Below are 22744 nucleotides of genomic sequence, written 5' to 3'. Positions count from 1 at the left end.
TCTGAAGTCAGACTGCCTTCATTTGAGTCCCAGATGTGTACCATATCCTTGTGTGATACTGAGCAAGGCTTAGTTAACCACTCGATGTTAGCCTCCTTGTTAGTGCAGTGACAAGAACATCTGTCTCATAATATTATTGTGAAGATTAAGTAAATTATTTAAAATGCCCGGTGTGTAAGCTAATGTGTAGAGGTTAGCTCCTTTATAGGGATGTGTATGTGTTTTTAGTTCACTCATTACTGTTACACTGTTTTCAGAGCCCCGAGTTTATACTTACCAGTGCTTTTGTGTGTAGGACCGACTGCTGTTTCAGTCCTGACGATAAACTCATAGTCACGGGTACCTCTGTTCAGAGGGGATGTGGCAACGGCAAACTTGTCTTCTTTGAGCGCAGGACTTTCCAAAGGGTGTATGAAATTGACATCACGGATGCGGTATGTGTCTTTCTTTTCTGTCTAGTCTTGAATGAAGTAAGTTGGCACCTGTTGTTTTGTTTGAATAGAATCCAAATTCTGGTCTTTACAGTATAGTGGTAGTTTCTTGTTCCCTCTAACATAATAAGACTTTTCTTGAGGGTGGGGACAGTGCTTCTCTGTGTAATAGCCTTGGTTGTCCTGGAACTCACCTTGTAGACAAGGCTGGCTTCAAACTCAGAGATCTACCTGTCTCCGAGTGTTGGGATTAAAGGCATGGGCCACCACACCCAGCCATCCTAAGACTTTCTAGGACATTGAAGATGGGCTGATCTACACTGACCCTTTCCCCATAGCATGATACTTTTTATAGGCTCAGACTTTAGTCAAAAGTTTAGCTGAGCCTGTGTTTTCTCCTGGAACCAAACTAAGGAAAGATAGGATGGTGACCTTGCAGTACATAGGAAGAGTGCCTACAGCATGCATGTTTCTATGCACTTGTGAAAGGCTGTGCCCTCAGACAGAAGGACGTTTATCATCACTTCCTAAATCTTTAAGACTTTGCAAAGATTCTGCATACGAAGGTCATAGCAATAAGAGAAGGCTTACCATCCATTGAACCTAATAGCTTTTAGTATGTGGAAATTTAAAACATTTATATTTAACTCTGACAAAAAAAAGACCCAGAACCTTTAGTTTTCTGTTTCTATTTATTCAAACACTAAAATATTAGCATTCATTCATTCATTCGTTCGTTCGTTCATTCACTCTTGTGTATCCTGAGAATGTAGAATATAATAATGATGAAAGTTCCAAGAAGACAATTTTAATTCCTTAAAGGTTTATTTTATTATTTAGGTGGCAAGACAAATGATTGTAATTTTCTCAGTATGAAATAGGGCAGTTAATGTCTCTGTCACTTTTCTATGGCTCAAATCCTTAATAATACCCCGTCTCACAGTGTTCTTCTGCTGCTTTCTCCAGTTGTTTCAGCTCTTTGTAAACAGTTGTGGCATATTATACACTTAAGTGATTCAGACAGTTGAACAACTGTGTTTAAATCACCAGCACAAAGCTCATGTCTCTAAATGTCTAGTATTACTTTGGGGTCTTAATGCATAGGTCCCAAATTGGAAGCCATGTTAGACTTTGAATGTTACAAATGTGAAGTAGCAAGGAAACAGATTCTAGATATCCATTCAGGTTTTATGGAATCTAATATCACGGCATCATTTGAAACTTGCTAGTACTTGAAATACAATTTTAGGGGTTATATCTGGGAGCCAAGAAAAACACTAAGAGAAATAATTTGCTTTATCAATTTTAATCTCAAAAAGTAAAAGTTCAGTACTCATGTGTGAAATTCCCCAAAATGTTTAAAAAGTAAAAGTATTGTAGTTGGTTATTTCTAAAGTAAGCTGTACCTCCAAATGACTGTACATTTCCAGTATTATTCTTGGTGTGGTGTTTTTAAATTATAATTTAAGTTGAAATATAAATAAATTAAGATAATATAGTCAGGCTCACACATCTAACAAGTTGGCCTTCATTTGCTTATTGGAAGAACATACTGTTTGTGGGAAAAATCTGTGTCTCATAATGTGATCATGTTTTCTCTCTGTTGCTTTTCTTCTCCGTGGTACTTTCATCACCTCATATTATATATTTATTTGTTCTTCGTGTCTTCAACTAGGTTCTAAATCACATGAGGGTAGAAACGTTTTCTTCTCTGTGGAATCCTTAGGGTCTGCTGCATAGATAATGTTTGGAAGGTAAAATATTTTACATAGTACAAAATAAAGAATCCTTAAAAGTGAAACAGGACAAAGGCTTTTTGAGTTATGGAGATGGAATTGAACTGCAATACCAGAATAAATAAGTGATTTTATTTCGTGGCCATCTTTTTAAACACAAGAAATGATACATTCAGACATGAGTTTTAGAGTTGTAGAGATGAAAGTGTTAGATTTACAAAATTTGTGAGCATTTGAATAGAAATGGGGTTAGATTTACAAGACTGGTGAGCATTTCTATATATGAAATGAGGTTTCTTACTTCAAACCTTAGTGAATGTTCTCTAAGATAATCATTTATCTTAAGACTGGAGCTGTAGCTCAGTGGTATGCATATATAATGCATGAATCTTCAGTTCAGTACCTATAACTGAATGGTTTAAACTGGATGTGGTAGTGTATGCCTGTGATCTCAGCACTCAGTTCTGAGATGAAGGCAGGAAGATCAGGAATTTAAGGGCATTCTTTACTGTACATGGAGTTTGAGGCCAAATCTGCTGCCAAAACAAATTTATCTATCTACCTATGTCTTTATCTTTAGGAAAGACACTGAATACTGTTTGTGATATGAAAATGGAAGTTTTTGTTATATTGGGGGTGTAGATTTTTACTACAGATGAGCCAAGTACATACATTTTGGGAGAATCATTTATAATTCACAGCTGAAATGGTTGATGAGTTTGACAGGAAAGAGTATAGAAGCCTGAAAAGATTACCTTTAAGTAATAGCATACAAGAGGAGTGAATAAACCAAGAGACATTAACAAAGGAAACAGTTCATTAAGTAAAATATACATTATCATGAGTGATTTTGGAGAAGCAAGGAAAGATTTTCAGATCCATTTGAATAGATAGTTGGAGAGAGATGTTGAGATGAGGACAGAACCACACAGCTTGGAAAGGCCTCTTTAAATCATTGATTGAGTGGTGGTGATGAGGGCATGTTAACATCTGACAGCCTAGTTGTCTGTTTATATAGTAGAACGTTAGGCTAAAGGGGCTTTAAACTGCCCTTTTGACCCATTGCTTCAAGTTTTGCCTTCTTGGAATGTAAGAAAATAAACACATCCCTTGGAATAGATAAAGAGTGGACACTTTGCTAGAAGAGTCAAAAGGGAGTGAGGGACCACTTCTTTTGTTGTATGGCATTTTTGTCATTAAAGGCCCTAACAGCCCCTATTCCCTTAATAATTTCATGATTCAGTATAGTGAGGAGCTTCTTGTTGAGTTTTGCTTTACATAAAAGGCAACATCTGATATTCTTAGCACTAACAGTTGGTACTGTTAGTGAATGCACAGACAGTGGCATTTAATGTCTACCTTAGTGGCTTTATTCTTCCAGTACCCTCTCCTAAAGCTGAAGAAACTCTTAAGTAGTTATAATCTAGGATAGGAAGCTCAAAAAAATGTGGACCTAAATATTTACAACCAAGAGATGTTGATCTATGCAATTAAAATCTTATTGACTAAATGTGGTCTATAATCTTTGTCCAAAAACAGCCTTTTAAAATTTAGCAGGTGCAGGCCAGCTAGATGGTTCAACTAGATAAGAACACTTGTTACACAGCCTGATGACCTGAGTGCAATTCCTGGAGCCCACATAAAGGCAGAAAGAGAATGAAATCCATAAGTCATTTTTTGACCTCCACATGCACTCCATGGTATACTCCAAGTAAATATCCATCCCAACAACAATAATAAAATGTAACAAGTGTGTTTGTTATGTTTTTAAAAAAATTTTTTTGGAAATCTTATTTTAACTCTGCCTTTTTTAATAGTTACAATCTGAATATTTTCCTTTCTGTATTTAGGGTAGATTCACCATGGAGACTCTTAGCTCTTCCAGTAGAAGATGACAGATGTTTGAATTTATTATTTTCATTCCATTCAGCAGGGTTTGCACACAGTTTACAATGCAGCTGTAGTTATTTTTGGATGCTTCATTTTGTCCAATTGTACCCTTCATACACAGACAGACCCCTCCTCTCCTCCTCCCTCCCTCCCTCCCTCCCTCCCTCCTCCCTCCCTCCCTCCCTCCCTCCCTCTCCCTCGTCTAATTTTCCATGACTTAACTAGTATGCTTGGTCTACTTCTAAAATGTTACTCCAGAATATAACTTACAGCTTGCATCTGTTGTTGCTTGTTTTTTATAGAGGTGTTCACTGTGTTAGCCTCATCTGGTTTAGAACTTGCTCTGTAGTCTAGAGGAAGGTCTTGGCCTCTGAATCCTTCTGTCCCAGCCTCCTGAGGGGGATCCCAGGCATGCATCATCCAGCCTTGCATAACTTGAATTTTGAGTTGACAAGTTCACTTTTGTTTTTGTGTAAATAGGACCTTAATGATTTTTAGATGTCACATAAAAGGCTTCCCATTGTTTTTTATGCACTAGGGAAAGAAGAATGGATAAAATAAAATTTTGAGGTGGCAAAAGAAATCATAGAAATTAAAACATTTCAAGCTGTATTATTTAGAAACATGCTTTGAAAAAACTAAATAAAAGTTAATGTCACAATCTTTCCTCACTCAAGCTGTAATTTATTGTGAAATGACTAGTAGAATTGTCTTTAAAAGCAGAAAATATAAAAATGAGCATGTTCGAATTACAGCGTGTTTTTCTCAGTTGTACTGCTATGCTAACACTTTTACAGTTTTAATTCAAGAATGGTTAGTAATACTGTTTTTCTCATTCACTTCTGGAAATAGTTTAAAAGAGATAGCTGACCTTCCCGGAGTAAAAGGAAAAACAACAGATACTGCAGCTGAGTCCTACTTCTTTTCAAGTTTGTTTCTTTGTTTCTCCCCCCAGGTATTATGGGGGAAGCCTTTCCTTTTTATAAAGATTGGATGAGCAAAGTGTGGGTAGGAAAGAAAAAAGAACACCATTTTCATTTTGGAAAGAAACAACAACAGCAACTCCATAGCATCTGGAACCGCCAATGTGGCACATGTTGTCTAGGGTGAGGGATGAATTTACTGGGTGTTTTATATATATTTCCACACATATAGACATAATCTGGTCAGGCAGTATAATGTTACTTATTTGTGTATGATTTTGAGGCTGACCACTTGGCATTAGATAACTAGGTGGAAGTGAAAGGCTCTTCCCTCTAGAAGGGCATTTTCCCTGCTGTCAGCATTTCTTAGTGGCCAGTAGTTTTTTGGTCTAAGGTTAGGATACCATGAGATTTCTGCCTTTCACCATAGCACGTCTATTGGTGTCATCCTTGTTTGAGTCTCATTTAGGCAGGTATTGTTGAAACCATAGATTCTCTGATATTTTTAGGAAATACATTCTCAGCGCAGTCTCTCACAGCCAGTGCATTCTCTTACAGTCTTTACTACCCCTCTTCCACCATGTTCCTTGAAACTTAGGTGCAAGAAGTTGTACTGTAGGTGGATCAGTTGGGACTCAGTACCACATGATCACATGTTCCCTCTTTTTGATAAGTGGTAGTTTTCTGCAATGGTCTCTGTTGCAAAGAGAAGTTTCCTTGATGAGTGGTGAGAACTACGCTTGTTTGGGGTATAAGGACAGATACTTAGAATGTGGTTACTAGATTTGCCAGGTTAGTCAAGTGTTGGTTGTGAGTTCTCCATCAGGATCCGTGACTGTACCAGTCCTGGGTAGTTGGCTATGTTTTCAGAATTTCCTCTTTTTAAGTGGGTCTTAAGTCCAGTTAGAGAGCTGTTGGTAACTATCAAGATATGTATGCCACTGTTATCATGCCATGCTGGTCATTGTTGTGGTTCATAGGCATCATAGCTAGGTAGGACTTTTGGTTGTTTTTCTCTCTTGGAATCTTGCACAGCACCTTCTGGTACCGTGAAGCTTGTCCTCAGGGAGGAGGCATTCAATTAGGTCAATCTCAGGGGCCTTTGGGTCCTGTGTCCAAATTGCATGGTGTCTTCAGTAATAGGTACTTACTTTCTGTCTTTAGCCAAGGGCAACACCAGTGGCCTGTAATGTTTTGGGAATCTCTTGGAAAACCCAAATAAACAACTGAAAAGGGAATGTCTCCTGCCTGGTGGTAGGGTTTTTATTAGAAAGTCCGTGGCTCTTTCAAGGAGCATTGTCAGCCCAGATGGGAAAATTTTATTAAGTTCTATATGTGTTTGCTCGTGCGCGCACGCGTGTGCACACACACAATTTTAGGTAGATAATATGATTTTTTATGATATTATTTTCTGTTGTTACTGTTTTGCCCTCCTCCATCCTTCTTTATCTCTTTCCCCTTCTCTGATTAAAACGTACCCATTTTTTTCCATTTCCTCCCTCCAAATTACTTTTATCCTGTTATTGCCCTCTCTATTTCTCCTCCCCTCCCCTGCCATGGCCCCCTTGTTTTTTCCTGGTTTATACATTTTCTTTTTCTCCCTCTGCCCTTCCCTCCTTCTGTCCCTCCCTCCTTACTCCCTCCCTTCTTTTTCTTTCTGACATTTTTTTTTTTTAAGTTGGAAGGCTTTTTACAACTGTTTCAATTTCTTTGTTACAAGTCGTTACAATCAATTTTCTTGATTTAATTTTGGTGATTTGGTTGAATGTAGAAATTTGTTCACTTCTTTTAGATTTTTTTCAACCTAATACAGATTTTTAAAGTATTTGAAGGAACATTCTTTAACCACTAGAGAGAATGGCTAACAAAGGCTAAGGGTAACTCTAGGTTTCTATTTCTTTCTTCACTGCTTGTTCTCCAGAATATCCCCTTTCTGTCTGAACTGTGATGTAGACCATGTACACTGTATCACACTTTTTAACAAAGGACAGCCCAGGATTTCTGAGCATCATGTACATTCTATGGATTTGAAGTCTTGTGATGAATTTTACATGGTTTGGAAACAGATATTGTGAACTTGACTTCCTGGAACTTTATCATTTCATTTTCAGTAAGGGGAGGAAAATGAAGTAAGCATAATAGTTTTAGAAAGAACTTGAAAGGTTTCTGCAAGAAGAGATTTTTTTATTGACTCACTTGGCTTCTACTGGCTTTTATCACTGTCACTTATTTTCATGAATATTGGTTGGACTATATATAACTTTTGCTAAAATTATGTTATTTTAAAGTTTATATGCTTAACCAGAAGAAAGGGAAATTGTCATCTACACCAACTGAGGAAAAAGTAAGGTCTATAATTCTGATTTGAAAACAAGAGATGGGCATAGTAGCTCATGGCTCTAGGGAGGCTAAGGCAGGAGGATCACTGTGATTTGAGGCCAGCCAGGGCTATATAGCTCTAGGAAAGCCTGGAGACAGAGTGAGCCCTGTCTTCAAATAAAATAATAAAATCAAATACTTTCCATGAGAATCTGGCTATGTCCTTTATTTAATTGTGTGAATTTTTGAAGAGAACTTGAGTTCACAACTTCCCTTGCCCTAAGATCTCATTCTTCTTCATAGACATATCCATTGTGAATAAGATTATGTATTAATTTTCTTTTTCTTATTGAAAATAGCATATACAAAATCTTAGAAAAAAGACATGAAGAAAATACTCCCACTACCCATACGTTATCCCAGATGGGACATTAAAATTAATTACATTGGTGTTCAATAAAATTGCTATATTTATTAACCTTAAGCATATAAAATGGTAATATCCCATAAAAGTATTACACACAATATATTTAACTTATTATATATATATATTGCTCTCTTTATATTTTATTTATTTATTTATTTATTTATTTTTGTGTATGAGTGCTTTATCTTCATGAATGCCTGCATACAAGAAGAGGGCATCAGACCTCATTATAAATGCTTGTGATTTGCCATGTAGTTGCTGGTTATTGAACTCAGGACTTCAGGACAAGTAGCCAGTGCTCTTAACCTCTGATTCATCTTTCCATCCCTCAAGTGTATTCTCATTAAGGGAGAGTACCAATATTTTAAGTATTAAGGAATTGAAGAGGAAGAATAGATGAATATAAAAGGGCCATAAAAGAAAAGACTGTTCATGAAGGTAGCTATTTACCTTAATTTATAAGTGATGACCACTCAGACTGTACTCATCCTCTATTATTTATGCCTGTGGAGGAGAGCGGAAAGGTAATTCAAATAAATGAATATTCCAGAAGTGCTCAGAGTTAATGTGTCTTTGTTCTTACATTTGAATACAGATATATGTGATCTGGGAATTCACTTCAAACAAATTACTGAAGCCCCACATGTGAGAGCTTGTCTCAGAAGGAGCAGAGGACTCCATCTGTTCTTCCTTTGCTAGTGAAAATAGACTAATCATGTCTCAGTGATACAAACTTCCAGTTCAGGCAGAAATGCCCCACTCTGAAGGCTTCTAGAAGTACAGGAGTTGAGCATCTTTGCCAGGTCAGGTTTATACCAGTAGTAATGCACAAGAGAACTTGAGCTACCAACAGTGCAAATGCCAACAGAAATGAAACTCCAAAGACTGCATTTGGTGTTTATCTGCCTTCTCAAATATAATGAAACCTTCTTAATGCAAAACACAGGGAGATGGAAAATGTGAGCTTTGAATTAACTAGCTTTCCATTATCTGATTTTTATTATAGAGCAATCAGGCTGCTGGTTGCCTAGAGAATAGCAGTTGCTTTGAATTATGTATTATGTTGAATAAAGTGATATCAGCTTAATGTCTTTTCACTTTAGTTCACTTCTTGAAGTATTAAACAATGCAGATCCTAGAAGGAACCTGATCAACATATTTGTATATAATAAGATTTGTAATATTTGCCCACAGCCAAATGATAGGGCAGTTTACCTAACAAAAAGGCAGGTTTTCAGAGGTTATTTCCTGATCTTCCAAGATTTCTGAATGTGATAAAGAAACCTGGACATAGTAGAAGATGTTGGTATTTAGTGTACATCAGCCAGTGTAGCAATGGTATGCTTTCTTTTCTAGTTATTTTTTCTAGGTCAACAAAGAATTTCTAGCATAGGTCCTAGGACAGTGTTTTACTGTCTGTTAGCACAGTGGTCAGTCAGTACTACTTTATCTAGGGGTAGGTTTTAGTCACCAGGGTAAAAAGATACTACCGAATATAGTGAAAGAAAGCATTCTGTTTTTGCTACCTTCATAATATGGAAGATGTGGCACCAGACAGCCACGAAACCCTTTCTGGGAAGGAGCGTGCTTATGCATACAATTTTCACATAACTAGAACTTAGCTTAAATTTTGCCTGCTAAGTTAGCCTCCTAATGTCCAAGAAGGACTTGGTGAAATGACCTCTTTGTTTTTAGAGAACCTGAAGGTACCATGCTGTGAATGTTCCATAACAGCAGTATCCAGGATGCATCTATAGGCACATCTGCATGTCCATCCGCAGGCACAATAGTGTTGAAAGAAAAGGAGCCATTGATTTCCTTGTAGACCATTAGTATCTGCTTTGTTAAGTCTTGGAGTATTTTAATAAAGGAAAATGGTAGGTACTAGTGCACTGCTGATTTCATTGTATTGTTTTAAAAAATAATTATACAATGAATTTCACCTCTTTCTAATGAGTGTGTATAGTAATTTTAAGACATTGTATAAAAGCATAATAGCCATCATCTTTATCATACCATTTTTGACTAATTGTAAGAGAACCCAGAGTATGGACCTATTTGCAATTCCCTTATGAGCTATAGGCTATTAATTGGAAGGGAAGACTCCCACTTATGTAGCTATGGAAAAGTCATCATCCATGCTGGGGTGAGACTTTGGTGATATGGCTGCTCTAGGGTCACCCATATGTCTGTAAACAACCCCTCAACCATGCTCCATAATTAAGCCTCATAACTCATTGGTTTGCAAAGTTGGACTTTAGTGGAATTATACTTTGGCTTGTCATTGGTGCCATATAAGGAGGGGCAATAGGTTTACATTTCCCCAAGAAGGAAATTCTTGGGAGGTATGGATTTATGTAGCCACCACCAATACAACCAATACAGAGAACAGTTCTATCAATAAAGTTTCATCTCCCCAGTCCCCCATATATCCCTGTCTATATTCCACTCTTGACCCCCAACTCCTAACCCTTGGCATTCACTATTCTTTAATCTATCAATGTTTTGTTATTTTTTCAAGAATTTCATAAAGTGTGTGACCTTTGGAGACTGGCATTTTTTTTTTCACCAGAATGCCTTTATAATTAGTGCAGATTATGTATACCAATAGTTTAATTAAATGATATTTATCATTTCAATCTTTTTGAAACTGTGAATAGAATTTCAATAAGCATTTCACATGTAAATTTTTGTGTAAACATAAATTATCATTTCCCTGAGACTACTGAGATTACCCTGAGATTGTTTTTTATATTCTATATACCAGGCTTTTGTGGGGTATATGATTTATAGGTCTTTTTCTCCTAGTCGTGTGTGTGTGTGTGTGTGTGTGTGTGTGTGTGTGAGAGAGAGAGAGAGAGAGAGAGAGAGAGAGAGAGAGAGAGAGAGAGAGAGAGAGAGAGGAGAGGAGGGAGGGAGGAGGGAGGGAGGGAGGGAGGGAGAGATGCCACAGCATGCATGTGTGTGTGTCAGGGGACAACTTTGTAGAGTTGGTTCTCTTCTACCTTCTCATAGGTTCCAGGCATCAAACTTGGGTCTTGACTTACATTGTTGGATCTGAAGGACATTTACCTGCCAAGTTATAACAATGTCCCTAAGAAAACAAAAGTTTAAAAACTTGATGAAATCAAGTCAAATGTATCAATTTGTTTCTTTTATAGATTATACTTTTGGTGACACTTCCAAGAACTTCTTGACTAACTCCAGATCTCCCTGATTTTCTCTTATAAAAAGTGTAGTTTTCTGTTTTACATTTAGGCCTACATCCCATTTTAAGCTAATTTTTGTACAATAGAGTAAGGTATAGTTAAGGCAGAACCAGAGCCTGCAGGGTAAAGTAGAGGGTTTTCTAAATGGTTAGGACTGTTTTATTTTCTTTTGTTGTGCTTTGCCTTGCTGGAAATCACACCCACAGCCTCTTGTGTGCTAAGTTCAGCTCCAAAATGTAAATAAGATAAGCCACCTCCATGCAACAGTATTTATTTATTCATTCATTTTTAATTCAGGGCTTGAGATGTAGTTCAGTTGATAAAGTGCTTGCACAAAGCCCAGGTTTCAATCCTCAGCACCTGTGTCCCATATGTACTTCTGTAATCCTTGTAGAAGCAGGAGGGTTGGGGGTTCAAGGTCTTTCTTAGCTGCATAGTGAGTATGTACTTCTGTAATCCTAGTAGAAACAGGAGAATCAGGGTTTCAAGGTCTTTCTTAGCTGCATAGTGAGTATGAGGTCAGCCCAGGCCACATGAAAATTCTGTCTCAAAATAAAAAGAAAATTTAGCTGGGCAGTGGTGACTCATGCCTTTAATCCCAGAACTTGGGAGGCAAAGGCAGGAGGATCTCTGTGAGTTAAAGGACAGTCTGGTCTAAAGAGTGAGTTCCAGGACAGGCTCCAAAGCTACAGAGAAACCCTGTTTAAAACAAAACAAAACAAAACAAAACAAAATAGAAAACAAACACCCATTTTAGTATAAGAAATCCACAATGTGTAAAATGCTAGAAAATTTTAAATAAAAATAGAATCAGTAATGCTGCGCTAAACTGTATTAGAGCCTGAGGGGAAAAGAAAACTCAGTTGGACTGATTCTCTTTATTTACCGTTTTGATATTTGCTGATCACAGGCATTATTTTATTTATTATTCACTTACTAACTTCTTGGTGGAGGACCATCTGACTCACTTTTACTTTAGTAATAACACTGAACACTAAACTTTGTCGCAGATTTACCTACTGATTTTCCTTCCCAGAGTCCTCCTGTCCTGTTTTGTGACCACATTCAGAGGGAGGGACTACGCAATCTGTGTTTCCTCTGTCTTACCCAAAACCAAACAGGAGCTTCTTTACATTAAAAAAAGTCACAATGGTAATGGGAAGCACAACATAAAACAGATCTCAGCAGATGTGCCCAGAGGGGGCCTTGGCATGGTAGGAGACAATGTCATTGTTCTTAGAGTAGCTTACTTTTCTTGCTCTGATGGTGTGTTCCCTCCACAGTAGTACCACTCCAGAGCTACTGGATTTGCTTAATTAGCTGCTGTCTGGAGTGAGGTATAATTTCTGCAAATTCTCCACATTATTCTAGAATCCATGTCTTTGTCTGAGAACTATGATTTTAACTGCCCTGTATAAAAAACTAGAGTTGCTTTTCACAGAAGAATTTTACAACCTCCCCGAAGGGTTCCTTTCCCTCTCTTTAGTCTCACATTCTCATGTTTAGAGCCCACATCCTTTACTCCAGTCCTCGTGGACTTGGAGAACAGCTGGTCAGTGTCCTCTGTTTCCTTGATGATTATAAAGTTGCTGTTCTGCCTTTTCTTGTCTGGGTGAACTGAACTTAATAAAATAAAAAGAAAAAAACCAAAAAAAAAAAAAAAAAAAGCAAAAACCCAAAAACCTTTTCCTTGATGATCGGATTTTCTCAGCACTTCCATGATCTTTGATAATGTTTCTCAGACATTCTACATTTTCCAGTGACCAAATTGGACTGGGAGGGCCTCTGGGGGGCTGCAGGTGCTGTGTGTGTGTGTGTGGTAAGTGCATGACATTCCTAATGCTTAGCATAGCACTTGGTATGTGGTAGGTATTTGCTAAAAATGTTTTCGTTGTTCTTGCTTTACTTTTGATTGCAAAATATTACAGAATGTTCTTATTGAGATTTACACTAATGGTCTGATCCCTCACTTTCTTTTGTTTTTATTTTTTAATGGTTTCAAAAAATAATTTGGAATGTCACAGCACGAGTATAATTTATTTTTAATTTGATGAAAGGAATGCTCATTTGTGTTTTGTCTGCTTATTTAAAACTTGAGATTGATTATCTTTTTTACACTTACTAAAAATAGCTGTTTGAATTCAGTGGAAGAAACCCAAATTTGCTAAAAATATTGGCAATCTAAACTCTGTTTAATATAATTTGCTTTGGTTGTTATACTATTAATGAATGTGGTCTATTGTAAAATACACAGTGATTTGAAGTGAGAAGAAAGAAAATCACATGTAACCCATGCCGGGGTGAAACTCATGATTGTGGATTGTGCTTCCTCAGCCTCCCGAGTTGGGATTGCAGGTGGGCACCACCATGGAACTTGAAGTGCATACTGCTTGTTAGCATTCGACATTTGTAGTGTTTGGTCAAGGAGCTGGGCAGGTGACTCAGTGGTTAAGAGTTGCTCTTCCAAAGGACCCAGGTCTGATTCCGGCCTCCATAGCTGCCCACAATGGCCTGCAATTCCTGTCCCAGGGGGCTCCAATGCCTTCTTCAGGAACTGCCCATACATGGTGTGTAGATACACATGCAGGCAAAAGACCCATTAAAGTAGATTTTTAAAAATTAAAATGTCTAATCAATATCTTTTCTTAGACTAGGAAGGAAACATATGACTATCACCCCGTTATTTCTTCAGTCTCTTTTAAAAGGATGGTTTTTAGGTTCTTTTAACAAGTGGATTCTTAATTCAGGTACACTTATTAGAGTCTTGATGTTCCAGATTTAATCCTATGGCTGAGTGTCTTTCCCTAAGATCATCTGATGGACCATGATCTCACTCTGAAGTCACTATGTTAGATGGGATGAAGGGCTATCACCATTGTCTCTGGCTTCCTGAGAGGAATGACAACTAGAAAGAGGACCACCCTGTTTGTCAATTTTCTGGGGGCATTTGCCTCTAACTGGATCTAGTAGAACTCCTCCCTGTGGTTTCGGCTCAGCTTTCACACCGAGTGCTTCTGCTTCCATTTCTAGTCCTTCACAACCTTTAAGCAATATTTCTTATTTCATTAAGTAGAAACTTTTATTCTGTCCTCCCCACAAAAGCTTATGTTTTATTTAACAGGTGTTTAAATGTGACTACATTTCCCTGTGTAGACATGCTGACCATGAATAGCAAAGGCAGATAGATAATCAGACACTAGATGATATAACCTTAGGGACAAGCACACTTAACTTACTCTATAAAATCAGACAAGGAGCCTGGAGAGATGGATTAGCAGTTAAGAGCCCTAGCTTTTCTTTAGAGGCCCTGGGTTCAAGTCTCGGCACCCACATGGTGGCTCAGAGCTGCTGTTAATTCCAGGACTAGAAGATCCAGTGTCTTCTTCTGGCCTCTCTGGGCACTAGGCACATAAGTGGTACACAGACATACATGCAGGCAAAAAACCTAAATAATTTTTAAAAATCAGAGAGGAGAGAGAGCGCATGTTTGAGTGTGAGTGCATGAGTGAACATGTGTTCATGAGTACATCTTGGTTTATAGATGCTTGGAGATGAACAGAAAAATACATTAGTCTTTAAATAATTTGTAAACATCTATTACAGTAATGCCTTGTGGCCAGCCATCTAATGAAGCACCATCCTTTGTTCACTGAGGGACTTGCTGCCCTGTAGGATTCCTGAGGTTTTCTTCTCTAACCTGAAGAAGGGTTTGTGCTAACACATTTTCCAGCTGTTTAGCAGAGCTCTGAATAAATTTTCACAACTTCATTTAGTGTGGAAGACACGAGCAGTGTATTATTACCATATCTCAGGTTAGTGTTTCCCCTTTCTGGAATCATAGATATTAGTCTTGTAGGAAGAGTTTTTGAGATCCCAAAGGGCTAAATAAAACAATATGATATTTAAAACATATTTACCTGTACTATTAGGTAAATGATGTTATTTTAATGCCCTGTATAACTCATCTATACCAGGAAAGTCTGCTCTTTTTTCTGTTTCTTTAAAGTTTTTCTTGCTTAATTATTTCCATTCTTTGATCACATATGTATTTTTTGTTTAGTAGTTAAGAGAGTTAGTATGTTTTATACATTTGTGTTTTGTCTGATAAACAAAGGATTGGCTGTTGTTTATAAGTTGTTGTTGTTGTTGTTATTATTATTATTATTATTATTGTCTGCATCTCTAAATATTGACAAATGAAACATAAAGGATCTAGGTCTGTAGATGAGGTTGTAAGAATTTTGATCAGGTTGGAAAAATTTTGACCACTGGAAATTTTTGATTGTATGAGAAAACATTCTTCAAGATACTAGAAGTGCTGCAAAAACACAACACTAATTCTTTTTGTGCATAAGTTCATTAAGTTGTGTAGTCTTTGGGTCTGGTTAATTTTGGTGAATGACATTTTTGTTTATTTCCAATTTTTATAATAAAGTAAAAGTATATTTTAAAAACACAATTCATAAGGAAAAGTTTAAAAAGTAAAAAATTAAATGTGGCTTACCTAGACAAGAAAAATATGAACATCAACTTTATAGCCTTCAAGGAAACAGAGGCTATCGACCATCCTCTTTGCTACTTGGTCCTTATAAAAAGTAACGTGTGATACCCAAAGATATGGCTGTTATTTGCCAGAAGTGGTTAGCCTGAGGTTCCAGTACCCCAAGTGCCATTGAGGTCTGAGAGGCCTCCTTGTCCTGAAACTCCAATAACCCTTGCTGTGCCCACTAGTGAGGGGTTGTGTTGTGTTAGATGGATTACCCCTGTCAGGCCCTTGGGTCTCTGAGCCATCCAGAAAGACCACCCACCAGTGTCACTGTGGATTCCAGCTACAGTGTCCTCTGTTTCCTGCTCCCAGGCTCTCATCAATAAAAGCAATTACCAGACTTTCTCCAGTCATGATTTGTGCTTTCTTTGTGATCATAATTTCTTCTCGAGCTCTGGGACTAGAGCAAACTAGCATTTGTTGTTTTGAATTAGATGAAGGAAATTGTATTTAATTTCTTTTACCCAAGAGACATTCTATTTTCTCTGAGAAATTTTTCTTGTGATGAAATTCTTCAAGTACATTATCAAATACAGATGTGGTTCATTTAGTATCAAGGACAACAACCAGGTTCCATATTTTTCTGCTCTAGTGGTTACCTCAATTTTAGAGTACAGTCTAAAGTAAGTTGGTCTTAATAGATATCAATTAATGGGAATTAATGTGGTAATTAGATGGAAATTTAAAAAGCATAGTATCTCTATTGCAGTGGTTCTCACCCTGTGGATCACAACCCCTTGAGGGCTTTGAATGACCCTTCCACAGGGGTTGCCTAAGACCATCGGAAAACACATATTTAAGTCATGATTCATAACAGTAACAAAATTACGGTTATGAAGTGGCAACAAAATAATTTTATGGTTGGGGGCATCACAACATGAGGAACTGTATTAAAGGGTCACAGCTGGGGCTGGAGAGATGGCTTAGAGGTTAAGAGCACTAGCTGCTCTTCCAGAGGTCCTGAGTTCAATTCCCAGCAACCACAAGGTGGCTCACAACCATCCATAATAAGATCTGGTGCCCTCTTCAGGCCTGCAGACATACATGGAGGCAGAATGTTGTATACATCAATGAATGAATGAATGAATGAATGAATGAATGAATGAATAAATAAATAAATAAATAAATAAATAAATAAATAAATAAATAAATAAATGGGTCACAGCACTAGGATGGCTGGGAAGCCCTGCTCTGTCAGGTATGGCAGATGCAGAGTTGTACACATGAGAATGCTCTAACTTTGCCCTAGCATCAGGCATCTGTCTGCTTTATCAAAGAAAGAACTATTTGGGACAGAGAAGGGAAAAGATTTCCATGAGAAATGATAAAGCTAGCCTATGATAGGACTGTCTGGAAATTGAGGTGCGTATGAAAAAAAGGAAAGATACGGAGAGAAGCCATCACAGTGAGACCCTATCTCAAAAGACCAAAAGGAGAAGTATAAAGAAAGTGTCTGGCTTTACTCTCTCCCTTCAGGGGATGTTTCTATGGGACCAGGTGGGTGTTGAGGACTTTTATTTTTTAGAGACTGTAGCTTATTCATCAGATTTACTGCCTGAGCCCAGAGGAATAAGGCCAACCCCCAGGCCCATATGTCTTAAACCAAAGTTGGGAAAAACAAGGCTTTGGGAGAGCAGAGGGAACAAGGACAAGACTAATAGTCTGAAAGAACTGAAGCAATTCCCTCTTTACTTCTCTCCCTCTCTCACTTAATATTTTAATGTAGAAAACAATTTTCTTTTTCTGTGAAATAAATCATGGGCTTGTGGAAATCTGGAACACTTTTTCTCTAGTACCTTCCCATTTTCAACTGTCTTCTTTCATTTGTTTTGGGCTGGCACCTTGATCTGTGTTCTTACTTGTGGGTCAGTACACATGCCACTGAAGTGTGTTGGGCAGTCCTGAGGATAGCTATGAGGCTAAGGCTTCTTATGCACAGGGCTTCGAAATTGTGGACATTGCCTTTATGAACAGGTGTCAGGCTGGTTATTGGAAATCGCTGAAAATGGCGTGTTCTTCCAAGGAATCAGGGTTTGCTTCTTCGTTCTTCTTCCACAAAAACCAAATGTGAGAAACACAGACAAAGTGTGGTTTTCAGTGAGGGTCGTCAGCAGCTAGGAAGGATCAGGAAGTGGTGTTTGAACATAATTGTGTTTAAGGTATAAAATTATTAGGGATTCTGGGCTTCTTTTTAACAGTGCTGTTTAGATATACACACTACACACATCTAAGATGTTGCTTGGGCATTGATTTCTTTTATAGCAACATTTGCAAACTTAGATTTTTCTTTTTTGGTTTTAGTGATACCATCTGTTCCTCAGCCTCTTGCATTTTTGAGGATCAGATGTAAGGTATTTGAACACTGGTCAATCATTTTACCATTGAGCCCCAGCTCTAGCCCCCTTATTTTCCTTTGAAAATCAATTTGCCAAGATTCTACTTCTGAGTTAGGAAGCTTTGGAAATGATTTAAAACCTGCCAGTTTTCTTCATCTTTCAATGTAAGGTTCCATATGATATATAGTATAAGGAAATGAATGTTGGAATTGGAGGTACCTGGCCCATTCCGTCGACTCTGGTTGTAAGTTGGGTAACCCAGAAGAATCTCAGTTTTTTTCATCTGTGAGATGGAATGAGGTTACTTTTTTTATATAAAGACTCGATTATATAAAATAATATAAACTTCCAGGGCCAGTGAGATTGTTCAGTGGGAGGAGACACTTGCTACCAAAACACATGTCCAGTCGTTGCCTTTCTTCCCTCCTCTCCCCATTTCCATGGTTTCACTTAAAGTAAACCAGAAAACCACAGAAATAATTATTTGGAGTTTTTATGGCAATCTCACTTTTACCAAGGGGTAATTCCAAAATTCCTGTTTTGGAATCTTGACACTGTTGATAGTACACACTGCTGTTTCCATCTCCCCTTTTCTTTTGGTCTCTGCAGGGATGGAGGGTCTCTGTGGTTGGCACATTCATGTATTGTAACTCATCCTAACCATCTTGCTTATGATTTGCAACCTTAGTTACTATCTCTTGGTGGCAGCGGCTAGAGCTAAGTACTTCAGGGCATTTTGTGGTTATTCTGTATGCCCAGATTCTAAAATAAAATTAGAGATGGCTTTGGGAAAGAATCAGACTAACTTTGAGCCAGAATGGAATTGAGCTTTGACAGTTAACAGTAGCCATTAGTTGACTCACATGTTTCAGTGAGATGAAATGGATTAGTGAAAGAATAAAACACTTTATCGGTTTAATTAGGCAAATTACTATAGTGTAGTGTGCAGATTAAATTCAGAACCTAGCTCTTGCATTGCAGTGGCCTTCTGCCACCTGGCTGTTCTAATATGAGGTAAGGTCTTTTTCTTTGCTATTGTAGGTCTTGTATCTCTGGGATCTTCTCTGGTCCCTTGATTTGGCAATGTCCCTTTCCTTGCTTTGCAGCATTAATTAGTACATGTCATGGTCCAGGCATGTTAACCAAAGAGGCATCTCTTAAGAAGACGAGTGTGGTCTGGTTGGCTGAGAGTGATTGCACTCTTTCTGTATATTTATAGCTCATCTGTCTTCTGATGGTTCTGGACTCCTAGCAGGCACGTGTCCATTGTTGTTAAGCAAAGCCCAGTATGTATGTTTGACAAGTTAGCAGTGTGGCAACTCTGCTTGCTGCTGCCGACTCAGGGATTGTTTGGTTTGGCAAATGGCCAGCTCTCTGCTATAAGATGCATTTCCTTGACAGGACAAAGTATGGAGGCGCATTAGCTGCAAAGTTTACAAAGGTTAGCTAAACACACACAATAAATATTAATAAACAAAAAAGGCCCACCCACCTTTGACTTTGAATTCTGTTTTTTCATTCTGTGTTTTGGAATCCCTGTAGTATTTGATTAATAACCAGTCTTAAGGTAATTGAGCCTTAAGTGTCCTTTGCCTAAGTTAGTCTGCTCACAGGCCCCTCATTGGCTGCTTTGATGACTCATCTCCACAATGGATAGATCTCTGGAATAACTGTTTAGTTCAAGGGCTCTTACTTGCCTTTTCCTGCTTCAGCATGAGAAGAGGGTAAATGTGCTTGTCCCTAGGAGCCTATGCTGAGCAGAGTCATGTGTGGTGTGTCTTAGAGCTCTGGAGATAAAGGATGTGAGCAGGAATAGAGGTGAAATGTCTTCAGCCTCCCTGGAAAGCAACCAGGCATTGGTCTTTTGGCCTGAACAGTTGCCTCTCTAACATTTACACCCTGGGTGGAGAGGGAGAGAGTAACAGTAACCTGCTGCCCCTGGAAACTGCCTATTTGGCTGGGTGTCTAGGAATTTATCAAGCCTACATTGTGGATGTTTTCCAACTCTTCACCCTGCTCACTTGAAAACATGTTTGAGAACCAGTAACTGCTTAGCCAGACCTCTAGAGAACCAAGGAAGAGAAAGAACTCTAAAGCTATGCCCTTAACATTATCCTGGGGCTGTTCACAGGTGACTGGGGTTTTGGAAGGTACTTGAAAGCCCCTTGGTGCCTTTTCTTGTTTTCTGGTTCCTGCACATGAAAGAAGGAACCAACCTTGCTAGATTTGTATGATAGTTGGTTATAATAGTGATACACAGAAATTAAATTTCTTCTTCATGGAAAGGAAGTATTTTTAACTTGAAAATTGTTTCCAACTCTACTTAACAAAGTAACCCAGCCAGGCATAGGTGACACAAAAGCTTTTAACTCATTTGCAGAGCACCAGACACTAGTCTAAGCACTTGGAGTAGACTGCCAAACAAATCTGATCCAGATCTCTGGCTGTGGGACATGAATTCTGCTTAAAAAGGCATAGCATGCATAATAAATAATAAATAAATTACATCCTACATTAAAGATGTATGTTATGGCATTAAAGAAAATCAGAGTGAACATAGTTAAAGAGGCATAGTTTAGTTTTTGTTTGTTATGCTTTGTTTTTCAAGACAGAGTTTCTCTTGAGTAACTTTGAATGTCCCAGAACTCACTCAGTAGACCAGGCTGGCCTGGAACTCACAAAGATTCCTCTGCCTTTGCCTCCTGAGTGCTAGAATTTAAAGGCGTGCACCACCATCGCCTGGATAAAGGGTCATAGTTTTAAATAAGGCAGTCTGAGAAGTCAGGACATTTAAGCAGAGCCCTGAGATGGTGTTGGCTCAGGTGATCTTAGCCTAGGTAGGGTTACAAAAACATGGTTAGGAAGTTGTGTTTGTGACTCTTCTCATGTTTCCACATACTCAACACCAGGAAGTTTTCAGTGGGCTAGACATAGTTCTCACATTAGTCTCAATGGCCGAGCACCTGCAAAGCATCAGCTGTTGACACATTTGATTCCATCTCACCAACCTGCAGCAGTTTTATCAGGGAGAGAATCTGACTTCAATACATATACATCCTAAAGTACTGTCCATGAACATCTGCACAAAGCAGCAGTGACAAAGAAGGGCTGAGCATAGGCAATAGAGAGCAAGAGGGTCTGGTGTGGTGGCTCAGCAGGTAGACTGGCCACCAAGTCTGACGACCTGAGTTCAGACTAGGAAACTGATGTAGTGGAAGAGGAGAACAGACTCCTACACATTCTCTGCTTTCCATAACTAACTAAATACATGTAAAACAGAGAGAAGTTGAAAAAAGGAAAACCAAACTGTCAAATATAATTGATTCATTTCAAATGTTTCTCCTGTTACTGTTGTTTTGTTTTGTTTTAGCACTTGTTAGCAGACATTGGATAGCAGCACCATAGATTTGAGGAAAATTGTTTAAAAGAAAGCTAAAATAATGTGAAAACCTGTCATTTCAATTTATATCTCCCTATCCCCCATCCCTGCTTCCAGTTGGGGAAATGCAAACACTGAATCAGTCCACTTCAGTGGCTCACAACTTAAGAACCACCTTGGAGTATTGTTGGATGTGAATTTTAAGTTTGCTGGCTCTTTTTAGCCTCTTCCATAGTTCCTCTGGAGTATCAGAAAAGGGTATGTAGCCATTTAACTATAGCCAGTCAGATGAGAGTCAGAATTTCTTTCTAAAGGGATCTCAGAGTTTCCCATCCTAATGAAAGAGTGGGATGGTTAGAGACAGAGATGTAAAGAACATTGGACACAGGAGACAGCTCCAGGACTTTGATTTTACCATGAGGCCCTCAAATGTCAGTGTCTGAATGTACTCTAGTCCACATGCATAGCGTGTCAGGAAATGGACTGTTGATGAATGCTGTATTAATGCTTCCCCTCATCTTGCTCCAAATGAGTCTGCAGAACTTGGTGTGTGGTGTTTGTGCTTTTCCAGTGTTAGCTTCAGATTTCCGCGTTTGATTCTCTGTGTGCTATGCCACCCATCTCTTCCCTCTTTCCCCAAAGAAAACTGAACACAGGCAGTGAGACTCAGGATGAGGTTCTTTGGGACTCCAGAGCACCACTCATTCCTCACCAGAATGAATGCAGAGGGTCACAGCTTTCAGTGAGCCACTTCTTTAAATAGCTTTCCATCAGGTTAATATCAAGGTTTTGCATTTGATATCTGCTTTATTTCTGTCGTGGTTTTGCTGTTTTATCTCATAGGCTGGGAGAGATTATTAATTGTCTACCAATATGTGCTTGTTGTAAAAAAGCTTAATGAAGCTTGGATCTTAGTGAACTAAAAACAATAACCACCTGGCCTCAATCTGAGTCCAGCGGGACATATTGTGTGTGTAAAAGCATGAAAACCAGATCTAAATCTGCTGCAGTGGTGTGCTTCGCAGGGAGTCAGCATTCCACAGTGCCAGGCTCACATGGAACGGGGACCGCCTAACTGTGGTTCCAAGGAGAAGCGGGGGGGTGTCATGTACACAAGTGAACATCTTGGGTTTTTGTGGGATTTTACATGGATAACAAGAGGTGGGATGGAATGTAACTTACAGAAAGCCATGTTATGATTTAAAAGAAAATATCTGAAATGTTACAGGTTACTCTCACACTGGCATTTGATGTGGTAAGCCATCCAAGTATCAGCAGCCTCCCACCCCCATTTTTATCCGGTGCCTTGACTTGACTTCCATACCTGTCCTTTCTAGAGTGTTGTCCGATGCCTGTGGCATCCAAAGCTGAACCAGATCATGGTTGGAACTGGAAATGGATTGGCAAAAGTGTACTACGACCCCAACAAAAGTCAGAGGTATTTCATAGGAATAGCCCGTTTGAGATGGATGACAACAACTGGGGGGAGGGCTTTGATTCACCCTTGCTTTTTGTTCCTTTCCCTCTTTGATGGAGATCCACCCTTTT

The 22744-nt window shown here is 38.5% G+C and overlaps 1 protein-coding gene across 1 annotated transcript in view; it reads left to right on the top strand.

Annotated features, from left to right (window-relative positions):
- The window catches only part of Wdr70 (WD repeat domain 70), a 226461-nt gene that overhangs the window by 188546 nt on the left and 15171 nt on the right, over positions 1-22744 (top strand). Inside the window, exons 13-14 of the mRNA XM_027401331.2 lie at positions 296-434; positions 22534-22634. Of these exons, the coding sequence (XP_027257132.1) occupies positions 296-434; positions 22534-22634 (240 nt within the window). The remainder of the gene's footprint in view (positions 1-295; positions 435-22533; positions 22635-22744) is intronic.

The sequence above is a fragment of the Cricetulus griseus genome, chromosome 2 (assembly GCF_003668045.3).
Source record: "Cricetulus griseus strain 17A/GY chromosome 2, alternate assembly CriGri-PICRH-1.0, whole genome shotgun sequence".
In the NCBI taxonomy this organism is placed as follows: Eukaryota; Metazoa; Chordata; class Mammalia; order Rodentia; family Cricetidae; genus Cricetulus; species Cricetulus griseus.
Note: the sequence above shows the minus strand (reverse complement) of the source record. Positions and strands in the feature narration are given on the sequence as shown.